Source organism: Peromyscus maniculatus, chromosome 7, assembly GCF_049852395.1.
Source record: "Peromyscus maniculatus bairdii isolate BWxNUB_F1_BW_parent chromosome 7, HU_Pman_BW_mat_3.1, whole genome shotgun sequence".
Taxonomy (NCBI): Eukaryota; Metazoa; Chordata; class Mammalia; order Rodentia; family Cricetidae; genus Peromyscus; species Peromyscus maniculatus.
Window position 1 is genome coordinate 111,314,353 of NC_134858.1, and position 22,243 is coordinate 111,336,595.

The following is a 22,243-nucleotide window of genomic DNA, read 5'->3' on the forward strand; positions in this document are numbered from 1 at the left end:
AGGCCTCATTCTTTTTTCACCTCCTATATAGAATATAAAATTTACCATTGCAACTGTTTTTAAGTGTACACTTCAGTGGTATGGAATACGTTCACATTGTTTTGCAACTGTATCATCATCTACCTGTAAAACTTTTACCTCCTCAGAACTCAGACTCTGTACCCATGAGACAACTTCCCATTCCTCTCCCCCAGCTGCTGGCAACTACCATTCTTCATCATAATTTGACTACTCCAGGTACCTAGTGGAAGCAAATCAGATAATAGTTGTCCATTTGATCTATCCCATTTAGTATAATGTCCACAAGTTATCCATGTTGCAAAATGTGTCAGAATTTCCCTCTTCTTTCTAAGGTTGAATAATCTTCCAGTAACACAGACATCACATTTTATGTATATAGACATATGGGAATAGAAATTTTCTTTAACCTTTTGGCTATTCTGAATAATTTTAGAAATGCTGATGTAAAAATACCTTTTTGAGTTCAGTACACATTTTTGAAAGACAGTTTTATTCCAGGAAAATTAATTAACTCTACTTTAGGTTAATGAAATTATACTTTTTGAAATCCCAATTGGTAGCTTTTATTCACAGATTTCTATTAACCACCTCCTACCTTCTTTCTTTCTTTCTTTCTTTCCTTTTTTTGATGGTAGTAGGAATTGAACCTGAAGGTCTCACATGTGCTGGGCAGGTGCTCCAGCACTAAGGTCTTGCTCCCTTTAAAATGGGTTTTCTAGGGCTTTTTTTCACAAACTGTGGTTTGGGGTTTCCATTAATAACATGTCATATTATAATTTCCTCAGGAACTGAAAAGACAGTAAAGTCAACTTAGAGTGTCAGGTTGGCCTGCTAGTTTATTGTTACCTTGAAAGGAAGTATGTGTCACATCTATGTTTTTTTTTAAATTCTTTGACAGGTGAGAAATGCTGCAATATCGGCTGTAGTGGAGATTTATAGACATGTAGGAGAGAAACTGAGGTTTGATCTGTGTAAGAGAGATATTCCCCCTGCTAGGTAAGTCTTCCTAAATTTATATTTTGCTACAGTTTGTTTGTCTGTTTGTTTTGAGACAGGAATTCTCTGTAATAGCTCCATCTGTCCTAGAACTCGTTCTGTAGACCAGGCTGGCCTTGGACTCACAGAGATCCACTTGCCTCTGCCTCCTGGAATGCTGGGATTAAAGGTGTGTGCCACCATGCCTGGCCTATTGCTACAGATTTTTAAAGTTGTAATTTTGTTCATTTTATTAAAGTAAAATATTAGAGCCAGGTGCAGTGGCACACACCTTTAATCCCAGCACTTGGGAGGCAGAGGCAGGCAAATCTGTGAGTTAGAGGCCAACCAGGTCTGCATAGAGAGTTCTAGGCCAGTGGGGTTCCATAGCATCTGTGTATCCTGAGTTTTCTGGAACAGTTTGTAGAAGTAAGTAACGTACCTAGGTAGTTGGTGATTATGTAGCTTCAGGTTTCCTTCAGCTCAGGTGTGTAAATGCTTAATATTTCCAGGGTAGGGTGTGTGTGAATTAGAATTTTTTCCATAGGTAATCCTGTCACCTGCAAAGATAGTTTTATTTTTCCCCGTCTGTATATTTTTCATTTCTTTTTCTTGTCTTCGTTATTTCCTATGTGCTGTTAAGAAAGAGTAGAATGGGGTTGCAATCTTGCCTTGGTCTGATCTTGGAATCTATGTCTAGTTTCTTAACATTAAGAATGATTGATGTTAGTTGCTGGAGTGGTAGTGCACACCTTCAATCTCAGTACTGGGAAGGCGGAGGCAGGTGGGTCTCTGTGAGTTTGGGGCTAGTGAGATCCTGTCTCCCCCTGCTCCCCCCCCAAAAAAATGTTAGTTGTAGGCTATTGATAGGTATTCTTTTTTCTTAAGAGTTTATACTCTTTTAAATTACATTTTGTTTGGGGTGTGAGTGGCAAGGCCAGAGGACAACGTGGGGAATCATCACGTCATGTGGCTTTGGGACAAGCACCTTTTTGCCACTAAGCGATCTTACTGCTCCTAAAAATTGAGTCCCATGAGCTTTTTAAGTATGTAGAGTTAAAACTAAAAATCAGTTGGGCATTTTAAGTGTAAAGGTGGGCTGGGCAAAGTGATTTTTTTTTTCACCAAATTGTTTTAATGGCTACTCCTAACATCTTTTCCCTAGAGCTTAGGTTGTAGCCATTTATTTCCTACTAGTATTGCTGTGGCTATCAATTGTCTGCATATTCTTTCCTTTTTTTTCTTTTTCTTTTTTCTTTTTTTTTTTTTGAGGGGTGGAGCATGGATAAACTTTTAATTTGTGTGTGTGTGTTAGTTTTTGATACAAGGGTCTCTGGTATATAGTCCAGATTGGCCTTGGATTCTCTCATATATGTGTGTGTATGTGTATGTGTGTGTGTGTACATTATGAGATATATGTATATTTTCAAATGTTCCCTAGTCTCCTGAGTACTTCGGTGGTGTGTGTGTACCACTGCAGCAGTGGATATATATTCTCTACAGAAGTGTTCTTTTCAAGTTTCTAGTCCATTTGTTAATCTGGATTGTCTGTTTTCTTCAGTTATTTTTTATTTTTATTTGTGTGTGTCTTTGTGAGTATATGTCATGTGTTATGTCCGTACCTGCAGAGGCCAGAAGAGATCATCACAACTCCTTGGATCTGGAGTTACAGGTAGTTGTGAGCCATCCCAAGTAGTTGGCTGGGAACTGAACCCAGGTTGTCTGGAAGAGCAACAAGCACTCTTAACTGCTAAGCTGTCTGGCCAGTCTCTATGGTGTCTTCAAAAGTTGGACTTGGGGCATATCTTCTTGTGTTGTAGATACAAGCTTCCTTAACTGCGTGATGTTCCCTTTGTCTTATACTCTGTGACTGGATATTTTACTTTCTGACAGTGTGGGGTTTTTTTTCTCCCTCATGCACATGGCTTTTTTGTTAATTAAAAAATGATTAATGTGAGTGTGGGGAAAGCATTGTACCTATGCCCAGACCAGGGCAGTCTGTAAGACTCAGTTCTCTCTCCATCATAGGATTTCTAGGGAAGGAGCTGAGGTGATCAGGCTGGCCAGGAAACACACCTGATGAACCATTTTGCTGGGTTTTTTTTTGGGTGTTAATTTTTTAGGTTATCATTAAAAAATTAGTCATCTCTGTTTCTCACCGTCCTCCACATGCTCTGTGCACTTCTGCCTGCTCCCTTCCTTCACCTAGACAGACCTCTGTGCCTTTGTGTTTATAAACTGTTGCCTACTCCCACAACCTTAAGATCCTTTCTTCTTTTCTCATGATCATCTTTCTAGTTTCATGACTTTCACATTTTAAATGCAAACATATATATATATCCATATAGATACTCACAAAATTGTAAATTTAGGATCTGCATATAAGAGAAAACATGGTATTTGTTTTTCTGTTTTGTTTTGTTTGGTTTTGAGATAGTTTCTTGGTGTAGCATTGACTGTCCTGGATCTCACTCTGTAGACCAGGCTGGCCTTGAACTCACAGAGATCCACCTGCCTCTGCCTCCTGAGTGCTGGGATTAAAGGCACCATTGCCTGGTGGTATTTGTCTTTCTGAATCTGGCTTATTTTACTTAATGTATTATCTTTCAGTTACATCTATATTCTTACCGATGTCACAGTTTTTACTTTTCTTTATCTATTCATCTGTTGATGGGCATCTAAGAGTTTCCACTTCTTAGCTATTATAAATAATGCAGCAATAAACAAGTATTCCCAGGGGTGGGATGGCTTAGTGCCTTTTGGGTCTACTTAAGAATCGTATAACCAAGTAATACGGTATTTCTGTTTGTGTGTCACTTCTTCATTTTAATGTAGTTTTTAGTCATTTCCTATATGAATGGAGGGAGAATTCTGGGTGTTTGTTTGTTTGTTTGAAACAATGCCTTATGCCTAGAACTTACGTAATCCTCCTGCTTTAGCTTTCCGAGTGCTGGGATTCCAGTCATGTGCTACCATGTTCAGCATGAATGGAGATTTCTGTGTCCCATCTTGGCCTGTATTAAGGCAAAGCCCCAACCCTTGCTGATTCAGTGCTCTCTTCTGCTCTTAATGACAAGTCCTGCTTGAAGGAGCACTGAGAGCCTGGTGAGGAGCTGCCCTTCCCAACTCCAGTCTGTGTTTATTTATGCACCGTGCTTGTGATATCCCTCTGATGATGCTTCCCAAACAGTAGGAGGAAACCAAGGGACTGGATGCGTGAGCTTTGTCTTTCAAGTGTCTAATGAAACCTGGTTTTTTTTCCAGTCTGCAGGAGCGTTTATATTCTTTTTGATGATTGAGCTTGTTATAGTAATGTTTTAATCATTAATATACTAGAAATATATCAAAGAAATAAATTTCAACAGGGTAAAATATGACTTACTTTTCATTTATCCTCCCTTTTTCTTTTTTTCCCCCCCCATATACAGTGTCAAGAACTGACTTTATGCTGAGGATTCATTTGATACCCCTTTGTCATGGTGGCTACATTCTAACTTTAATTTTCCTGCTGCTTTCTTTGTGGTTTCCAAACTTCATGTTGGATAGAGCTCTCTAAAGTTATGTTTTGTTCACGCTCCTATTTATACTAAAGCCATTCTTCGTTTCAAACAACTGGAGAACAATTAAATCATAGTTTTAAAATAATTGAAAGGTACGTTCTCTGTCAGATATTCTTCAGAAGACGCACGCTGACAAGTGTCAGCACTACACAGTGCTGCTACATGTGGGTCACGAAACATAGCTGTGAGTCCAGAAATAAACTCTTATCTTCATGGGTCGTCGATACACATCAGCTGTGTTAAGACAGTGCAGAACAGCAAGGGATGCTTGCTGTATACCCCAGATATCCACATGCAGAGTTCCATCCTCCTTAACAGCATCACCCAAGATTAATTAAAAATGAATGAGAGGAGCTAAAGGGATAAACCATTTAAAAATTATTAGATCATTTTCAAACATTTGAAACCAAATCATATGCACCAAAGGAAAACTATTGATAAATTTGATCTATCAATGATAAGTTCAGCAATGTGGCAGCGTACAGAATCAGCATGCACAAATCAATAGCTTTTCTGTTCATCTCGGTAGCTTTTCTTTATACCAATACCAGACACAGAGAAAAAGATCATGGACACAAATCCAGTCACAATAGTCTCAAAGAAAATAAAATATCTAATAATAAACATAACCAAGGGAGGAAGGATCTCTACAATGAAAACTTCAGACCTCTGAAGAAAGACGTAGGAAAAGACAATAGAAGACAGAAAGACATCCCATGCTCATGGATTGGTAGAATTAATATTATGAAAAGGACTATTTTGCCAAAAGCTATTTACATAGCCAATGTAATCCCAGTCAAATACCCATCTCATATTTCACAGAAATAGAAAAAAAAAACATCTTAAAATTCATATAGAACCACAAACCCTGGGTAGCCAAAACAATTCTGAGCAACAAAACAAAACAAAACAAAAAGCAACCAGCAAAAATAACCCATAAAATAACAGCAATGCCTGAGGGATTATCATTTCAGATCTCTATATATATTACAGAGCCATAGTAATAACAACAATATGGTGGTGGCACAAGAAAAGACAGGTAAACAGTAGAACAAAATCTGAGACCCAAACATGAGTACCTGTAACTTCAGCCATTTTCTTTCCTTTTTTTATTTTTGGTTTTTTGAGATAGGATTTCTCTGTGTAGCCTTTCTTGGCTGTCCTGGAACCACTACCCAGCCAGCCATTTAATATTTGATAAAGATGCCAAAAACAGCTGGGCGGCAGTGGTGCACACCTTTAATCTCAGCACTCGGGAGGCAGAGCCAGGCAGATTTCTGTGAGTTTGAGGCCAGCCTGGACTACAGAGCAAGATCCAGGACAGGCACCAAAACTACACAGAGAGATCCTGTCTCGAACCACCGTCCCCCCTCCCAAAAAAAGCCAAAAGCATAAGCCATGAAAAAGCATCCTTAGGTCAGGTGGTGGTGGCAGCAGCGCACACCTTTAATCTCAGCTCTCAGGAGGCTGAGGCAGGTGGATCTCTGTGAGTTCAACCCAGCCTGGGCTACACAGAGAAACCCTGTCTCAAAAACCAAAAGAAAGAAAGCAAACATCTTCATTGAATGGTGCTGGAACAACTGGATGTCCACACATAGAAGAATGAAATTAGATCCCTGTCTGTCATTTTGCACAAAAACTACAAATGGATCAAAGACCTCAATGGGAAACCTGAAACACCCGTACCGCTAAAAGAAAGCCTAGGCAGTACCTACAGGATATAGGTGCAGGAAAGGACTTTTGAATAGAACTCTATTTGCCCCCACATTAGGGCCAGCAACTGACACGTGGGACTTCACAAATGTAAAAACCTTCTACACACCTAAAAAAACAAATTGGGTGAAGAAGAAGCTTACAAAATGGGAGAGAATCTTTGCTAGTTATAAATCTGATAGAGCATTAGTAGCCAAAATGTATAAAGAACTCAAAAAAACAACCAATCAAAAACAAATGACCCATTAAAAAATGTGGGCCTAGCACTTGGACAGGGAGTTCTCAAAAGAAGAAAAACAGAATAGCTAAGAAATGTCTCAAAAATACTCATCATCCCTAGTAATTAGGGAAATGCAAATGAAAACAATTTTGAGATTTTACCTTACCCCAGTCAGAACTGCAAAGATCACTGGAACAACTGACAACAGATGCCAGAGGGTACCGGGACGGCTGTATAGGGAAGCCTCATTCACTGTTATAAACTGGGGCAGTGAGTATGGAGACCAGCATGGAGAATTCTCTGAAAGCTAAAAATAAATGTACCGTATGACTCAGCTGTACCACTCCTTGGCATATACCCACAAGGACTTGACATCATACTACACATGGCCATGTTCATTGCTACTGTATTCACAACAGCCAGGAAATAAAAACACCTTAAATGTCCTTCAGTTGACAAATAGATAATGAAGATGGGGTACATATACTATTCAGCTATAAAGAAAAAGATGAAATTGTGAAAATGGATGGAACTAGAAAAGATCATATTGAATGAGGTAACCCAGATCCAGAAGGACAAATGTCTCATCAAAGGCTCCTAGCTTCAGATCTCGAAGTGTGATACCTATACTGGAGTAACTGCAGAAACCAGGAAAGTGAAAATAGACCATTCTCAAAGTAGAGCTTGGGTAGGTAGTGGATCAGTAGAGGGGATTAGCAGGATATAAGTCATCTGATGGGGGAAATGGGAAAGATGTGGTAGTGGGGCTCTAACTAGGAAGGGGGAGATTACTACATGAGGAGAGAAGATGGTAAAATAATAGTAGGGATGCCTGGAAAAAGTCATAGGAATCATACTATTAACAGTCTACTTCAAAAAGCCTATAATATACATTAAAGTTGTGTATATATATTTACATATAGTTTGAATGAAATTTCTTACCCGTTCTGACCATACTCACTCTATGAGCCAAGACCATCTAACCAGGAATCAGAAGCCTTATTTTAAATTGTCGGCCAGGTTGTCCAAGAGACTCCTAAAATATTACAGGCTATTGCCATTGCCCTTGTTTGCCCTATGGAAGTGGAATGTTAAGTCCCTATTGCTAAAGGCATCACTGCTTTCAGATGCTAGGCACAAAGGACCCTGAACTGGAACTTATCTGAAAGCTCCCTGCCTGAGGTCTAGCTAGCTTCATGGTACCACAAGGTACCATGCTATGATGCCTAGGAAGCACAACAGTGACCAGAAGGACACAGTAACTCTAAGGATGTAATAGTGGCATGTATACCTTGGCAGTAACCCTACAGCTCTCTAATTGAATTTAAGGTCCATTCAAAAAGAGAAATCATGCCTAATACTGGAAACCTAGTCGTCTACCCAGGGCTAGTGAAGTCATGGATCTTGGAGGAGAACCTAAAACTACCACTTTACTAAACCAATGCTGGTTGGTTTAGTACCAAAATCTCTAACTACATTCTAAATAATTGTCCCTATACTCACGGATAAAAGTGATTCTCACCCCTCTTCAAAGAAACTTCTCTTTGCAACAGACAGAGACCATTTCAGAAAACCACAGCCAATCAGAATGCAGAGTTGTAGAGCCCAGTTCCAATGAATAAATGCAGCTACAAAGCAGCTCCTACACCTCAGGCTCAGAGAATATTGCCAAAGAGGGGCAGACAGGTTTTAGTAACAGCCAGAGATCAGGAAGGTTACTGTGAGATGGTGTCTTCTAGTAATGTTTGAAGCTTTGCCCATGAAGTCTCACTAACATGGCTTCCTAAATATGAGCTGAACAGGACAACAATAATAGACATGCTAATGAAGGAGGGAGCCCTAGGGGAGACCTTCCAAGGACTTAACCCATCAACCTTACACAAAGAGCTACAGGCAGCTATAGTGATGAGAGCAGGAGAAATAGTCTTCCCTAGGGAAGAGCACACCAATTGGTTATACAATACCTGCCTTTTAGGTTAGCCCTGAAAACACACACAAGTAATATTATACAGACCAAGCAGATTGTATTTAATATATATATATATATATATATATATGTGTGTGTGTGTGTGTGTGTGTGTGTGTGTGTGTGTGTGTGTGTGTGTTTCTACACATACATGAATGTGGCAACAATTAATGAAAAAGCCATAAATTTGAAAGATGGGGTGTATGGGAGGGTTTGGAGGGAGGAAAGGGAAGGAGTAAATGATGTAATTATATTACCTCCCAAAATAAAAGAAATAATTAAAAATATGTTGGTATATTTAATAAAAATTGACTTTGTAATAATTCCAAATGTGCCTCAAAAGACATTGTAAGAAACCCCATATGTGATGGGAAAAATACTGTCAAATATATGAAACTTGTATCTTGACTATATAAAGGACAACTCAGTAAAATGACGGGGGATGCAATTTTGAAAGGATCCGAATTAAATACTTTTTAAAAGAGAATATACAGATAGCCATGAACACAAAAAATGATGAATATCATTTAGCTGTGTAATAAATTCTGATCAAAACTACATACCTCAAAAACAAAACAAAGCTACATACCTCTTCTCACCACCATAGGATAGTTCAAGTCTAAAGGGATTTAACTTTCATGGGAACATATAATAATAAAGCAATTTGGGAAAACAGTTTACAGCTCTCCAGAATGTCAGTTGTAGAGCTATCACATGACCCAGCAAGTTCCACTCATAGCTCTACAAGCAGTTATAGGAAAACATGTCTCTACAAAGACCTACCTCTATGTAAGTGTTCCTGACAGCATTAGTCATAGTCACAGAACCATGGAAACACCTCCCATCTACATGTCTATCCCCTAGTGAGTATATATTCAAGTGCAGTATATTCATACAGTGGAATATCAAGAACCCAGCCATCAGAAGCTCCACATTATGATTCCATTTGAATTAAATGACCAGATGTGGTAATTCATAGGTCAGGTATGGTCTACAGCAATTAGGAAATAGATTAATGATTGCCTAGGACTGGGGAGAAGAGAGAAAACAGGGAAGGAACCACTGCTGCTAGTGGGTATGTGGCTGTTCCTCTGGATGATAAAATGTAAAAATTGTGATAATGGTGGTATTACTCAGGGGATATACTATGAACCACTAAGTTGACCATTTCATTTTCTTTTATTGGGACACTGGGGATAAATCCCAAGACCTCACACATGCTACACAAGTGTTCTACTCCTGAGCTACATCCCAGCTCTGAAAGACACACCTCAGTGCCATGAGTTAGTTGTATGCTATTTGAAGTCTCACTCACTAAAGCCCAAAGCAGATGACTCTGAACACCTAACCTTTGTAGATGTAATTCTTTTTTTTTTGTTTGTTTGTTTGTTTGTTTGTTTTTCGAGTCAGGGTTTCTCTGTGTAGCTTTGCACCTTTACCTGGGACTCACTTGGTAGCCCAGGCTGGCCTCGAACTCACAGAGATCCGCCTGGCTCTGCCTCCTGAGTGCTGGGATTAAAGGCATGCGCCACCACTGCCCAGCGTTGTAGATGTAAACAGTTCTAAACAGTCTTATTAAATAAGAAACACAGAGCCAAATAAAGAGTTAAAAGCCCAAGAGGTCAGAGCACTAGCGAATACCTTACCAGCCGCCACCGTCCTTCCCCTAAGAAAAGAGACCTACTTCCTGTGTGTCTGTCTTTTTATTGCCTTTCTGTTCTGCCTTCTCATTGGTTCTAAACCCAACCATATGAGTTGTTTCTCACTGCCTGTCTATGCAGATCTCCAGGTCTCTATGGTTGGTAAAGAGTTTAAAGGTGTGTGTCTCCATGCTGGCTGTGTCCTTGAACACCCAGAGACTTTGCCTGCCATGTGATTGGATTAAGGGTATGTGCTACTACTGCCAGACTTCTGCTAAATGGCTTGCTATGAGCTCTGACTCCCAGGCAACTTTATTTATTAACATACAAATAAAATCACATTTCAGCACAAATAAAATATCACCATAAACCTTAATTTACTGTTCTTTTTCTGTTTGATTGTTTGTTTTTCGGGTTTTGTCTGTGTAGCCCTGGCCCTCCTGGAACTTGCTCTGTAGACCAGGCTGGCCTCAAACTCAAAGAGATCCGCCTGGCTCTGCCTCCTGAGTGCTGGGTTTAAAGGCATGCACCACCACCACCGCCGCGTGCGGCTGATTTACTGTTAACTTGGAACCTGGGGCTGCACTTGAGGTAGAGCTGCTTTCTCCAGGTCTGTCTCCCTTGGCCTGTGAATCGGAGCCTTCCCAGGACTCTGTGGGTTCCTAAGACATGTTACGTTCTCTCGGACAGCCTTGTCTTTGCTGTGTTTGCTTTCCATGCAGTTTGCTCCCGTCAACCACATGCACAGTTGTTCAAAGGGCCTAGAGTCTTCTTTCAGCTCTTTTTTTCACTTTTCATTAGATTATAAATGAAAGGTATTCTGTTAAGAATGAGTTTTGAGGGGCTGGAGAGATGGCTCAGTGGTTAAGGGCACTGGCTGCTCTTACAGAGGACCCAGGTTCAATTCCCAGCACCCACACGGCAGCTCACAACTGTAACTCCAGTTTCAGGGGACCCGACACCCATGGCAAAACACCAATACATATAAAACAAACAAACAAATAAATAAATAAAAGATTTTAATTCCATGCTAGACCCTTTCTGAACTTTCTGTTTGTTGTTTGTTGGAGACAGGCTGGGCTCTTCTGCCCAGGTTGGTTTTGAACTCACTTGATAGCTGAGGCTCACCTGGAGCCCCTGCTCCTCCTCCTGCCTCTCAAGTGCTGGGATTACAGGCATGTACCCACCACCTGTCACCCACCTCCCCAGCTTATTCTAAGCTTTCTGTCTAAAATTTCCTACTCCCATTTTCCTAATCTTTAGAAAAATATTGGTCTCAGGCTTCTTTTTGTCTTTTAGTGTTGCTGAGGGAACCCATGCAGTCGCATGTTTCTCATAGCCTTACACTGCTTTCTTTTCTGTCCCTGGCTCATCTGGACTCGTTCTGAGGTGTCAGCTTCCAGTCTCAGTGCTCACTTGCATCTCATGTCTGCATCTTACCTACTTAATCTGCTCAACCCCGGGGAAGACACTATGTTGTAGGATGAAGAAGCAGCTTGTGTCTTTTCCTATGCAGATACATACATCTGTACTTACTGGATCAGTTGGGATTGGAGGTGTGGTTAAGGTTTAGAAATCGCTTTATAAGGAATCCTCAAGGAGATTTTGCAAAAAAAATACATATTTTTTCTTTTCCTCTTATTTTATGTTTGGGTGTTTTGCTTGCATGTATGTGTTTGCACCATGTTCATGCAGTACCTGTGAAGGGCGTAAGAGAACATCCGATACCCTGGGGCTGAGTTACCTCTATGAGCTGCTCTATGGGTGCCAGGAATCTAACCCTGACTCTTTGGAAGAACGGCCAGTGCTCTTAACCTCTGAGCCATCTCTCCAGCCCTTTCCTTTTTCCTCTTCTTTTTCTTTTCTAGTCTTTCCTTTTTTTAACAACTGAAATAAATTTAGTACTTTAAAAAAAAATTGTTGTTTGTTTGTTTGTGACTCTCTGTGTATCCCTGGCTGTCCTGGAACTCACCCTGTAGACCAGGCTGGTCTTGAACTGAGATCTGCCTTCCTCTGCTTCATGAGTGCTGGGATTAAAGGCGTGTGCCACCACCTCCTGGCTAGTTATTTCTACTAAAGTTAGATATTGACATTTCAGAAACTACCTACCTATAGACTCACTTTTTAAGTAAGAAATTATAAGATGTGGATCAAGACTTAATAAAATGTTTTAGGAAATAAAATTGTGAAAGAAATGTAAGAGTAAGCCAAAGAAAAACATTTGGCAGTTAAAAGCCATAGAACAATGGTTCTCATTCCTTGCCCAAATATATGTCATTAATTGAAGAAAAACTCATAGAATGATAGGTTGGAAAGTTAAAGAAACGGCAAACTATAGTAAAACATTGTCAGCAAGATCCAGTTTTATCCCAAAGGAAGATCTATGTGAATGTAAACACTCCAGGAGAGTAAATGCTCTGCACTGTCAGAGTATGTGCTAATACCGCTTTCCTTTCCTAGCTGCATTCATAACGTCCTTCTAGAAGGAGTGTATATTACTTTTCTAACCAGACGTGTGTGTGTGTGTGTGTTTGTTAGTTAAAAAAGCATTAGGAGAAGTGTGGAAAGAGTAATTACCTTGAATATAAATAAATTGAGTGGAATTGGTGTTGTGGGAGATTGGTAACATCAGAAGATGCCTCAAATGCAGCTGTACGAGTGTCACTGCCTTCCTTCATCTTGTTGTATTTGCCTTCTGTCTCTTTAGCATGAGGTCTACAAGCTTTTGAACGATGCCTGAATAGATTTGTTACAAGGATGCAACTAGAAAGTTTTTTGTGGACTTGGAATTGCTTTGTGTGAAAGCTGTCTTTTTATTGACATATCTGCATATGTAAATCAGGCCTGTATTTGGCTTCTCATGAATGAAGAGAGCAGGGTTTGTGTCTTCTTTGAGTCAATGGTAGGAGAGTTGTTTAGCTAAAACAAATCCCTATAATCTTTTTTCTAAGGGAGGTGGTAAAGGAAATTGTTTCTGTTCATCTCTATGTAAAAACAATTTATTCTTTATTCCCAGATTAGAAATGATACTTGCCAAATTTGATGAAGTACAAAATTCGGGCGGTATGATTTTGAGTGTCTGCAAAGGTAAGAGTAATTACGTTCTTGGAGCTCTTAAACGTTTCTGAGATGACTTGGTCTAGTGTTAGACACTATGTGTGTTTTCAACCCAGGCATATTTTAAAAGTGTTGATTTTGTAGCTTGTAAACTACAGGGTATAATGGGACTGTAGTATAAAGGGAGAATGTTTCTGGCCTTACTTTTTGTCTTCATATTTAAAGGTTGATAACCCTCTTGTACTTTGTTCCATGTGTGAAATGTGTTCTTACAGTTGGAGTAATTAGTTTCTCTTGCTGCCTTTAGTGGAAATTGTGGGGTCAGTTGGCCTTCACCAATGTACAGATTCTGAATGACAGTATTAGGGAAGAAACAGCAGGAATTTTACTACAGTAATCATCTTTGCTTAAGTAGGATGAGGCCAAATAGAAAGCATTCAGGGAGGTTTGGAATTGCTGTCTGTATCCACAGATAAGTTGGCATTTATTTGATTTTGTGATTCCTTCCTTTTTGAAAATGTTGCTAAGTTGTGTTTTGTCTTACTGAGTAACATCTACCTAGACTGTATTCGTTAGCCATATTTGTAAAGAATATATTCTATTCCCAAAGATAATTACTTTTGTCAAGTGGGAAAGCAGCTTCACATCAGAATGTGGGTTTGCTTGACAGAGTAAATGATGTTGGAGAAAAATCTTGTTGTATGAATTTAAAGTCATACAGTAGGAAAACTAGCTCAAATGTAACTTAGGCTTTCTTCTTTTTCCCCTTGAGGTTGGGCTTTGTTGTGTTCAGGGAGTCAGGTGGAGTGACAATTATGTGTTACGGATCATGTGTACCTTAACCTAAACTTAGGTCCCAAGCACACAGTGACTTCATTGCTGCCAGTTCCCACTCAGACAGCTGTTTCTCGCATTTCTCCTCTGAATAGAAGGTGTTTAAGAACTGCATCCTAATTTGTCTAGTAGTTATCTTTGTTGGTGTTGTAGAAACCAGAACAGCAGGAAAAGGAGGAATTGTTAAGTGGTTTTGACTTGGGGGTTTTCATAGCGTTCCTTGTGCTCCAAACTATTTGGTTGTAACTGAGGAAGGTCTGTGGTATGTAGTATAAAATTAAAGGAGTCACTGTTTGAATGTGGATCATTTTGGAAGCATGGTTGCTGTTTTGTTCGATGAGATTATTCCTGCTACTTTGAGAAGGGGAGGCTTTTTGTTCTTCCATTTCTTTTTATCCTTTTTCTCTCTGTAAATATAATAGTTTGAGGTTAGAATCTGGCTTCTTCTATTTTTTTTTTTTGAGGGTGTCCCAAAGATTGTCTTGGAGATTATGATGTAAATATTGCAAGTGTAGTTGAATATGAAAGTTAAAATTGTCTATAACACACAGATTGAATGTAGGAGATAGTTGAAATTTTTTGTTTTTGGTTAATTTGTTTTGTTTTCTGAGACAAGGTTTCTCTGTGTAGCTTTGGCTGTCCTGGAACTCGCTCTGTAGACCAGGCTGTTCTCAAACTAACAAAGATTCGCCTGCCTCTGCCTACCAAGTGCTGGGATTGAACGCGTGTGCAACCACTGCCTGACTCAGTTAAGATGTTTTTGATGACGGCGTACTTAACTCTATATCTATGGCTCCACATTTGTGGATGCCTCACCCACAGATTCAGGAACCACATATCACATGCATGTGATGACCACCTCTGTACTGAACATGGACAGATTCAGGGGGTATATTATTATTACCTCAGTAGTGTAGTTCAATAACTGGTTAATATTGCATTTGTTCTGAATTCTCTAGAGATGATTTAAAGCAATGAAAGGACATGTCTAGGTTATCTCAAATACATACCATTTTATAAAAGAAAGACATGAGCATCCTTAGGTTCCTAGAACCAGTCCCCTGTTGTTACAGAGGAATGACTGTATTATGTTGTCATTGAAAATACCTTTATGAATTAGTTAACAACAGGAAACTAGAAGGAAGCCCATTTGTCATGTTGGCAAATCTTAGGGCCCAGGCTACTCTCCTGTGATTTAATTTCTCTCTCACTGATCCAGTTCAGACCAAAGACTACCAAATTCTTTGCTGATGACTCCCAAATATAGTTCTAGCTGTTGTTCATCTCTTCTTTATATTCTGCTTTTGGTAGCCTGTGGTCTTGATGACATTGCTGTTTGGATGCCTAATAGGCATTCATTTCAGGTTTATCCTATCCATAAACAACCCTGTTTGTGTGTTCCTGTTCTCCCCCACCTTTTCCACCTTCCTCTCCTCTCCCTCCCCGCTCCCCCTCTTCCCTGTCTTCCCCCTTTTCCCCTTATCCCTTACAGGATCTCACATGGCCCTGCTGGTTTCTAACTGTGTAGCAGAGGATGGCCTTGGACTTTTGATCCTCCTGTCTCTACCTTGAAAATGCTAAAATCAAAAAAAAAAAAAAATGCTAAAATTATTGGCATGTGCTGCCAGGCCTGGCTCTGTTTCTCTTCTCAATCCTTAAATCTATTTCTTCCCCAGTTTAGCTATTTCAGTCAGTTGTACCACCAAGGTGAAACTTCTACCTCTGATACAGGAACTTATGTCCTGCCAGCTTGTTTTCCCCTCACCACTACCAGTACTTTAGGTCTCCTTTAGGGCTCCCCTGGAGCACTGCAGGAGCCTTATGTTTCCTGTCCAGTGGATACTTAGTGTGGTGATGGCACTGGGAAAGTACAAGTACTCCTTGTGCATGGAATTTGCATTCTTCCTAAAGACTTGCTGCTGCCAAGGAGGAGGTCATTAAATAAAAAAAAATATTTCCACCAATATTAACAAGGAAAATTATGGTGCATTTTATTCTAACTCAGGATACTTGAATAATGTTTATGTGTACAAAAACATATTAGTTGGTGACTCTTGGAGAAATCCACTCCCGTGCTTTCAGATGTGTTGTCTGTCTTCCCAAGCGACTCTTTTTGTGTACTAATACTTGTATTCAAAATCTGTATTTAAAATGTCTTCAAAGATCCCAGTTCTGCTTCATTTCATACACACGCTCCACCTGATGGAACCGGCCTGCCATCTCAGCTGCTTGTGGGGCTGAGGGAGCAGAAGCCAAGTTCAGGACTTGTCTGGGGTTGGAGCTAGAGCTCAGAGGGAATGTTCACCTATACACAGAGCTATCAGTTCAGTCTCTAGGAGTGCTAAAACAGTTGTTAATTGAGCAATGAAAATATTTTATAGGCCCCAATAGGAAGACCAATAGTTCATGTAAAAAGTAATTTATTGAAAGTTAATTCAACTCTTTATTTCTGTTCTTTTTTTGCCCCACAGAGTTTTCAGCCCTTTGTTAGTTCTGTTTTGTCACATACTCAAACTAAAAACTAAAGTTATAGAGAACAAAACATTTTAGGGTGAAATAAATGCACACTGTGAAGATGTGTGGAAATGGGTCATTTGCACAGTAGGATGATGACTCCTGAAGATGCTACCTCTTCTTTCTCACGTGATGTCCCTACCCAAGGGAAATTATCTTGGTTTCTTCAGATATGGTATGAGTTTTAAGTTTGTTCCACATGGTTGTCTGTGACCAGAAACTATTATAGCAAATAATACTGTTTCATGTCTTTGCCTGAGACTGTAATGATGGAACAGTGTATCTTACACTATAATGATTTAGATTGTTTGTGGTGAAAAATAGAAACTGTAAAACCCAGGGGATTTTTTATAAAGGTGGTGTAACCTTTTTAAGAGTCATCATATGAACGGTCATTATGTAAAGAAAATAGAATACTGAAATGATAAGTAATTCAGTGATGTTAATTCAGCCTCTCTTGATACATATTTCAGTTGAGACCTGATAGATAGAATAACCAGTCAAGGAATAATTGTAAGGAAAACACTTTGGCCAGAAGAAAATAGTGACTATGAAAGCTCAGAGGTGAGGGTAGAGAGATGTCTCAGCCATTAAAGGCTAGTCTCACAACCAAAAATGAAAGCCCAGAGGTAAACAGGACTTAGTTATTTGAAGAACACATAGAGACCAGGGCTGCCTGGAGCCCAGTGAGCGGGAAGGAGACAGGGTCTGCGGAGTGTTGAACAAGTGAGCAGAACTATGCTCCGAGCGTCCAAAAGGTCAGGAGAACTTTTGATAGGTCCTAGAGGTGGGAGCCATGAAGAGTTTTGGTCTAGAGAAGGCGGTGTACTTGGGGTGGGTGACATGGAGTAACACTGTCTTCTTGGCTTGTTCAGAGAAAACCTGTTTTTGTTGCTCTTCTCATGTGTCCTGGTGCATACATAGCTGTACATAATGCTTTCGTCTCTGATTTCTTTCATAATTGCCATTGCAATAGTCTTGAAGCTCTGATTAAATTCTTTGACATTAGTTTTAAAAGCACTAGTTGAGCAGAGTCAAGAACACTAAATTAAATCATCAGATTTGACTATATAATCATTTGGTTTAGGAAATAGTGAGAAATACACATTTGTTTTTCCTGAGCATTTTAAGAAGCTGGACTTTAATTTTTATGTTACAAAAGCAAGTTGATAAAGTCCCTAAGTGCAGCAGAATTAGCTCCGTTATTAGAAAGAACATGGAATTAAAACTAAGCATATTGTGGCTAGAAGCAGCCAACACCAGCCCAAGATGAAAAGACTACAGGTTGGGGTCTCCTGTGATTGTGATGGGGCCTGGGGTCGGCATGGGGCTTTCTAGACAATCTCCTATGCTAATAGAGATGCAGACAGCATTGGTGGCTGCAGCTGCTCTGTTTTCCCCCTTCGTTGTGAAAACACTGTGTATAATTTGTCTGATGTGCTTTAGGACCAAGTTACGGTTTGGCTTATAATCACGGTAATTTCCAGTTTTTCTGTTTGAGACAGTTGCCAGGAGGAGAATTATTTACCTCAGTGGCTGTCAGTAAAGTAACATAGGAGCTAGGCTTTAGGCTGTAAAATTACCTTGGTGTTCAGCTTATATGAGTCAGTACCGTAACTTCAGCTGGTTTTGTGTATTTTCATAGCATGCCCTTTGATGGCGAGTGGAGAAGCTCCTTTCTTCTTAGGTTGATTGAATAACAAATCTCTGTGCAGCCACGAGCCCCAGGGCCTTCTCAGAGCTCCTTCTCAGAGCTGGATAATGTAGTGATGGCCGTGCAGCCTGGAGAGAGGGTGCTTAGCTCCCCTGCAGCTGCGCACTGGCTAGTTCTGTCTCCACTAGAAGCAAGCTTTGTTCCGTGTGGCCCTGCTGTCCGTGCACAGAGCTGCCTTTGATGGGCTGTCTTTGACGTGATTTGTTTACGGCAGCCAGAATGCTTCCTGCATAATGAGAGCAGTTAATCATGGAAACTGGGCTATTCCTGTTTGTGCACTTCTAGCAGTCTTCTGTTGTAAATATTAAAAGGTAATGACAAAAGGATGAAAACCTTTCCTAAAAGGCGCAAACCAGCTAATCCATCAGATCATGTGATTGCTACTGATTACATGGATATCTTTAGGGAAGCAGAAAATGATTGCTGAACACATGCCTTGTGTTTTGATGATTGCATTAAAAGTCCCCCCGTGGGATGACATTTATTGGCTCCCAGAGCTTTTCTTAGATTAAATTTCAGACATCCGGTACAAGGCGAAACATCACAACGTGTATCTAACAGCATATGTGCAGTTAAAGAATAATTTTGCTCAGGCCCTGCTAGGCTTTGCTAAAAAAAGAAAAAAAAACGAGGGTTTTCAGCAAGACCCCAGACTTTTATTTTGAAGTGGAGTAGCAGCTGTTGGCTATTGCGGTGCAGAGCTGCAGCGCGGCCTGGGTCACACAGTGCTCCCGGTGCCTGTAGGCTGCAGGCCGAGCCCAGTGGCGCAGGCACTGAGCTACACTTATTTTGCTGTGATATTTGACCTCTTGGTTTGAAAGAGCTCCCTGGACCATCTGAATGGCTATGGGAGATGGTGAGTATGATTTATTTCTCTTGTTGTGCTGTGTTATACACTTCGTTTTAAGGTGATGATTGTTTGCTGTATAAGAAATACGTTTCTCCCTAAAGAATGAAGGGCATGTACGTGTTTGTGTGCAGCCGGCCGGGTGTTTATGCGCGTGTGTGTCTTTTTTCACTTGGTGTGTCACTGTAGGGTCTGGTAAACATAAGGTGAAATTTACCTTGCAGCCCAAGCACGGCTTCTTCAGGCTTTGGTGTTGGTATTGATCATGAAGGGATGGTGGAAGGGTCACATAATGTGTACAGAAGCTCTGGAGGGGGAATATGGCCTTTGGAGTAATGGCAGATTTAGGCAGGGAGGTTTGATGAGCCAGCTTGACATCTTTCCTGCTGTATTTGACAGAATTTGAATTCTGTGGTAATAAAATACTTAGAGAAGCAAAATGGCTTGCCATGGATACTACATTAATTAGTATGCCTGTGATTTGTCAGTGTCTCTAGTAAACATCTTTGAAGAAATTTATATAGGACATAATTTGATCACAAATTATCTTTTGGTGTTTTGGTAAGAATAATTTTAAAAACACCTATTTCTATAGTGTTTTATACTTCTCAAAGGCACTTTGATATACTTTATATACACTAACTCCTCAGGTACAAATGACTGGTGAAGTACACGGATATTTGGTGTTTCCATTTCACAGATTAGGAAACTGAGACCTGCTGAAAGGTGTGTTCCAGGTCCAGGCACAGAAAGCAAACGAGGCTGAATCTACAGCCCCAGATGTGCATCTGCTATTGTCCTTCATAACACTGACGATTTGAGCCTTCTCCTTGTTGCTAAACCTTTTATTAAGATGCTTAGATGTATGTTTCATAATCAGTATCAGAGATGTGTACAGAGGGATTGTAAGGGTTCTACAGTGTTTTGCCGTGTGTGTGTGTGTGTGTGTGTGTGTGTGTGTGTGTGTGTGTGTGTGGTTTTGAGCCTTAATAGTGTCAGCCTTCCTATGACTAAATCATAACCTCTGTCTGAGAGTTGATCCTCTTGGTGCCCTTAGGAATAGATTGCAAACTCACGAAGTTGCTGTTATTGATAGTCATTTAAAATACTTATGTACATTTAAATAAAAGTGTGATAGGAGATTGTTTTACATATTGTTCTGAGGGATTCTGAGAATTTATGTAACTTTTATATGACCCATATAAATAAATTCAATAGACTTTATTAATTTTTAAGGTAAAAAATATCAAATTAATTTTTCAGATACTTAAGAGCATTGCCAAGTTTCTTAGGAAGATAAAACAAAACAAAAATGCTTAATTTTTAGGCAACTAAATGTTGCATTTGCTTTGGCTTTTTTTTTTTTTTTTTTTTATTCTAAGTTCTTTGGCCATCCATGTTTCTTTACTTGGTTTTTATTTTCCAAATAATACATTTAGACAGTTTAGGAATGTATTGATTTTTTTTTTTTAAATTCAAAGTAATGACCTCTTGTAAAGCTTAGAGGGTAACCTTCCAACTAATTCTCTTCCTTAAAATAGTAACACTTTTGTTGGATTAAAATATGCCTTTTAAAAAAATCCTTAGAAGTCTGAATAATAAAGCCATGTGTATACCTGCAGGCTGTCAGGATGAGCAGTCTTAATGTTTGGTATGGCTACTCTGTGCACGAGTTTCTCTCACATACAGTTTGTGCGTCCACACACCATGCACCACCTTACATGAGTGTGTGCAGCAAGTGCACTGCACTATTCCTAACTTATTGACTCATTTAAAATTTCACTGTGGATTTATTATGTAAATATCATCTTTTTAAAATTGAAATGATCATAATGCTAAAATCCCTTAAACTTGTTTATACTTCATGCATGCTTTTTCATGCCTTGTATTGTGTCTTAACAAACCTTCCTTCAAACATTTTGTGTTGATTGCTGTTTATTTACTTTAGGGGAGGGCCTCACTTACTCTGACCAGTTATTTTACCATTAAGCCGTACCCCTGAAAGCAGTCATTCTGAATATATTTTTAACATTTGCTATGTCTGCTCAATAACACATGAAGTGTTTTAATACCATGCCATCATGTGTTACTCTGCTCCATTTGTTTAAACTGTTGCATAGCCTTCCATTGTATAGATATTGTATAGCCATTTCATCTTCTGTGAAAGTTTACATTCTTTGCCACATATAATTTTTCCTAAATTGTTCTGGAAAAGGCTCTTTTGTACAGGCTGTTTATGTGAATACAGACACATGCATTTTTCAAAATACTATATAAGTAGCATTTTAGGACCAAAAATTTCACTTTAAGTTGGGATAGCTGTAACTATACTCCAGAAATACTTTATTATATACATTCTCAACAGTAATACTTACTAACCAACATTCTTTTCAGCTCTTTTTTTTTTTTTCAAATTTATTTATTTTTATGTGCATTGATGTTTTGCCTGTATGTATGTCTGTGTGAGGATGCCAGATCCCCTGGAACTGGAGCTACAGACAATTAATTGTGAGCTGCCATGTGGGTGCTGGGAATTGAACCCGGGTCCTTTGGAAGAACAGCCAGTGCTCTTAACCACTGAGCCCTCTCTCCAGCCTCTCTTTTCAGTTCTTGATGTTATTAATTGATTAAATAATTTACCAATTATATCAGTAAAAATTATCCACATTATCAAACATGGCTGCTTTCTGATAACACTAGTCATCTTCATATGACGTGTGTGTGTGTGTGTGTGTGTGTGTGTGTGTGTGTTCTGGGAGTTGTCATTTGGCTTGCTTTATTTATTTGTGCAGGCATGTTTACCTGTGCAGGTAGATGTGGAGGCTAGAGGTTGACACTGGTATCTTCTTCCTTTGCTCTTGCTTACTTTCTGAGACAGGATTTCCCACTGAACCTGGAGCCTACTGTTTGAGCTAGGCGGACTGGCCAGCAGTCCCCTGGGATCTACCTGTTGAGCTACCCGGGGGTAGGAGTGAGGTTTTAGGTACAGGTTGGTGTTTGTAGTAAGCACTTACTTTATAAACTGAGCCATCTTTCCAGTCTGCCTTTTGGCATCTTTGGCCAAATCATTTGACTTTTTCTTTGTTTATAGCTGATCTTTAGGTATTTCAGTTATGTCATTGGCAGTTTTATTTATTTCAAGGTCAACTCAGATTTATGAGATCCTGGGGTGACTTGTTGCT

The 22,243-nt window shown here is 39.6% G+C and overlaps 1 protein-coding gene across 37 annotated transcripts in view; it reads left to right on the forward strand.

Moving 5' to 3' along the window:
• Nucleotides 1-22,243, forward strand: part of Clasp2 (cytoplasmic linker associated protein 2) — a 193,434-nt gene that overhangs the window by 32,249 nt on the left and 138,942 nt on the right. For 29 of the 37 annotated variants that reach the window (XM_076577230.1, XM_076577234.1, XM_076577231.1 and 26 more), the window contains exons 6-7: nt 920-1,017; nt 13,112-13,182. In XM_076577230.1, coding sequence (XP_076433345.1) covers nt 920-1,017; nt 13,112-13,182 — 169 coding nt within the window. Of the gene's footprint in view, nt 1-919; nt 1,018-13,111; nt 13,183-16,278; nt 19,071-22,243 lie in introns of those variants that run through there. The other 8 variants (XM_076577260.1, XM_076577263.1, XM_076577275.1 and 5 more) reach the window with 2 other exon arrangements.